Here is a 3,514-nt window from a genome sequence, read left to right as displayed (position 1 = left end):
GCTTGCCGGGGCTGTTTCAGGAACGGCTGGGAGAGGAGAACACGGTGTTTTCCCAGGAGCCGTCTGCCCAAAATGCCCTCCCCTCTGCTTTCCTCCAAGTGGTCCCAGAGTGACCGTCCACCATCTCCTTCGCATGATTTTAGCAGTGAGGACACAGTAGAAGGCCGGTTCTGTCAGAACTGGGAGAGGAAGTTTCAGAGGGGTGTTTGTACACCCGTCGACAACTTACTTTCTACATCAGAAGGCAGCATTTAAAACAGCCTTCCTGACCACCCTGCCACAGCAGCACATCCCAGTATCCTCCACGTGGTTTATTCGTTATTATTGGTGCCCTTCTCAGCAGGGACTAACATATTTTTCTTTAGGAAATGGAGGATCAACGCTTCACGTTCTTCAGTGCTTGGAAGACCTGTATGGTGATAAGTGGACATCCTTTACTGTGCTGCTGATTCATTCTGGTAAATGCTGTTTTACATTGCACATTCTGAAATCGTTCGCATCCTTTTCTTTCTTTTTTTCTAAAACCAACGTGATGGCAGAGGGTCACAGCTCTGAGGTGCAGTCCCCTCACCAAAGTAACCCCAGATGCATCTGATGGGATCATCTGAGTTTAGGTGGATACCTAGGAGATACTGCTGTCACTTCAGCATTTCCTCTTGGCACTTAAGTTGTTTGATCAAATAGTGAAGAGCTAAGTGTAATTCACAGTATTTTAATTAAATTCCCATTAAGGGTCCCCCCTCTGTGGGGGTCTAGGGATCCCCATAGCTATGGGCAGACTGGATCCTTGCTGCCTTACCCAAGTAGTCAGAACACTTGTAAAAGGGGCATCAGCTCTGCGGAGGAGAAAGAAACCAGGTAACCGTGAGTCCCCTGAGCAAATCTCTGCCTATTTGACTTAGCTGTGACTTCATATTCCCATCAGGGGTGCGGGGTGTCCTCCTTTTTTCCCAGCGAGAGACCAGGTGTCCTTTGCTTCCTTCAGTTACAGGCGAGTGGTCCCTGTTCCAGCCCTGAAATAAACGGAAGGTGATGAAATCCACCACACTTTTAGCATCAGCTGTTTAAGGCATGCTAGATGTTGGACCTCAGGTCAGATCTGCTTTCAGAAGTGTATGAAGAGGGAGGTTGATAATTTTTATAGATCAATCATTTTTTCGAGCAATACTTAGTGTCTGACCAAGATGGGGTGGTGGATTTTTTTATACCTTCTTGTGTGTAGAACAGCTGCACAGGTTTGGGTTTTGCTTCCTTACGTGCGGTGTCGCTGTGTAATTAACAATGTCTCTTTCTTTAAGGTGGCTACAGTCAGCGTTTGCCAAATGCCAGTGCCCTGGGGAAGATCTTCATGGCTTTGCCTGTCGGCGATCCCGCCTACCAGATGCTTGAGCTGAAGCTGGCCATGTACATTGACTTCCCTGGGCACATGAAACCAGGGGTCCTCGTTACATGTTCGGATGACATAGAACTTTACAGCACTGGAGTGGCGGAACCTGTCACGTTTGATAAACCCGGGTTTACTGCCTTAGCTCACCCCTCTGACCTGGCGGTCGGGACCACTCACGGGGTGTTTGTGCTGGATCCATCCAGCTTTTCAGGAAAAGGATGGCTTGAGTACGCGTCCTGCCACCACTTCCTGCACAAGCCCGACATGGAGATGATGTGCCAACACGGTGCGGTGCGCACGGGGAAGAGTTGCTCTCGGCCAGGTTCTTCTGGAGCCCAGAGTGACTCAGAGCCCGGCCACGCGGTCTGCCACCACTTCCTGCACAAGCCCGACATGGAGATGATGTGCCGACACGGTGCGGTGTGCGCGGGGAAGAGTTGCTCTCGGCCGGGTTCTTCTGGAGACCAGAGTGACTCAGAGACAGGCTCGGAGTTTGTGTACACAGACAGTGTATTTTACATGGATCAGAGCACTGCAGGGCGATTACTGGCGTTCTACAAGCAGCTGGGCACGCTTGGCTGTGAAATAGATGCGTATGGTGACTTCCTCCAGGCCCTGGGACCTGGAGCCACACAAGATTATACAGAAATCACAAGTAACGTCATGAAAGAGGAGTCTCGGCTGGTGGAAGTGCGGCAGAAGCTGCACTCCCTCTTGAAGGGAACTGCCCTCAATGTGATAGTCTTAAACAACTCCAAGTTCTACCACCTTGGAACTACTCAGGAGTATCTGTTCCACTTGGCATCTGACAGCAGGCTGAAATTTGAGCTTGGCTTGCTGTCTGGGGCATTCAGCCCCTCTTCTGGCACAGCCCCGGGTCAGTCCGCAAGTGTCATCCAAAGCGTGCTGGAGCTGGGCTGTTCCATCAGGCCTGGGGCCGTTGTCGAGTACTCTCGCATTGGGCCCGCGGTATCCGTGGGGAGGAGCAGTATTGTCAGCGGGTCGCACGTCAAGGGGGAAGCAGACATACCTCCAGAGTGCTTCCTGAGCTCGTTAAGTGTAAAAATGGGTGGGCGGGTGCAGTACGTGAGCATGGTGTTCAGCGTAGGGGACGACCTGAAAAGGACGGTGAAGTCGCTGTCAGAGGTAGGGTCCCTCCGGTTCTTTGGCGTCAGCTTGCCGGAGTGCCTGGGCCTCTGGGGCATCAGCGTTTCCGAGCAGCTCTTCTCCAGCCAGAACAGGCACTTGGGGCTGTGGACTGCCAGAATTTTCCCTGTTTGTTCCGTTTTGAGCGAGTCAGTTAGAACGTCGTTACAAATGTTAAATTCGGTGCAGCACAGGTCGGCTTTTAAACTGAGTGGCTTTAAGCTCTTGTCTGTTGAAGAAATGCTGAGCTGCAAAGATGTCGAAGACATGCTGGCCTTCAGGAAGCAGATTTATGACGAAATCTGCCGACAAAGACAAACAGAAGTCTGACGTGTAGAGTGGGCAGTGCTCAAACACATTCCCTGTTGACATCTGCAGATGCTTCGTCACTTCCAGCTTGTAAAAATCATCAGAAGAAAGTACATGGGGCTTTTGTGTGATGTTACTGAAGTGGAAATAATGAACTTGCACTAACAACATCGCTGTAGTGGAACACTAATAAGTGCAGCAAATGCAGATAAACTGTTCTTTTGATGAAAGAAGCAATGAAATCTTTCAGATCTCTGAAAACACTGCTGACTCTTCTCGGGGTGAACATCGTTACGTTCTGTAGTCTTTGTCTATGAGAATATGATACAAAACAATCAGAAATTTCACTGAAAACTGCTTTGAAAGTTTTTCAGGGTGGAACATTAGCTCCAGCAATGTGAAAAGATGCAGCAAGAACTTACATTTCTCTTACTATGCTGCCTGTTTACAGTAGCATTCCAAATTGGTAGAGAGAAATACATTAAAAGTGCTAAACTGAACCGTCAGAGTCCTTGGAGTGACGTGTAATCCTCGGGCAGATCCGGGGGGGCACAGAACGGAGGGGTTTGTGGGGGCGAGGGGTTTGCCAGGCTGAGAGGAGGGGTTTGCGGGGGCGACTGGCACCACAGAGCACATCTTCAGAGAAACACACGGCATCTGCTCTCTTCCCCT

The 3,514-nt window shown here is 50.1% G+C and overlaps 1 protein-coding gene across 1 annotated transcript; it reads left to right on the top strand.

Moving 5' to 3' along the window:
- Nucleotides 1–365: 365 nt before the first annotated feature.
- Nucleotides 366–2,863, top strand: FPGT (fucose-1-phosphate guanylyltransferase; the record flags this gene model as incomplete). The annotated part of the gene is made up of 3 exons (XM_010137219.1): nucleotides 366–458; nucleotides 1,299–1,651; nucleotides 1,781–2,863. Coding segments are annotated over 3 exons (1,529 nt in total), but the record flags the coding sequence as incomplete, so codon positions are not given.
- Nucleotides 2,864–3,514: the final 651 nt, after the last annotated feature.

This window comes from Buceros rhinoceros, unplaced genomic scaffold (assembly GCF_000710305.1).
Source record: "Buceros rhinoceros silvestris isolate BGI_N320 unplaced genomic scaffold, ASM71030v1 scaffold19645, whole genome shotgun sequence".
NCBI classification, from domain to species: Eukaryota; Metazoa; Chordata; class Aves; order Bucerotiformes; family Bucerotidae; genus Buceros; species Buceros rhinoceros.
This window is presented reverse-complemented; position numbering and strand designations above follow the sequence as displayed.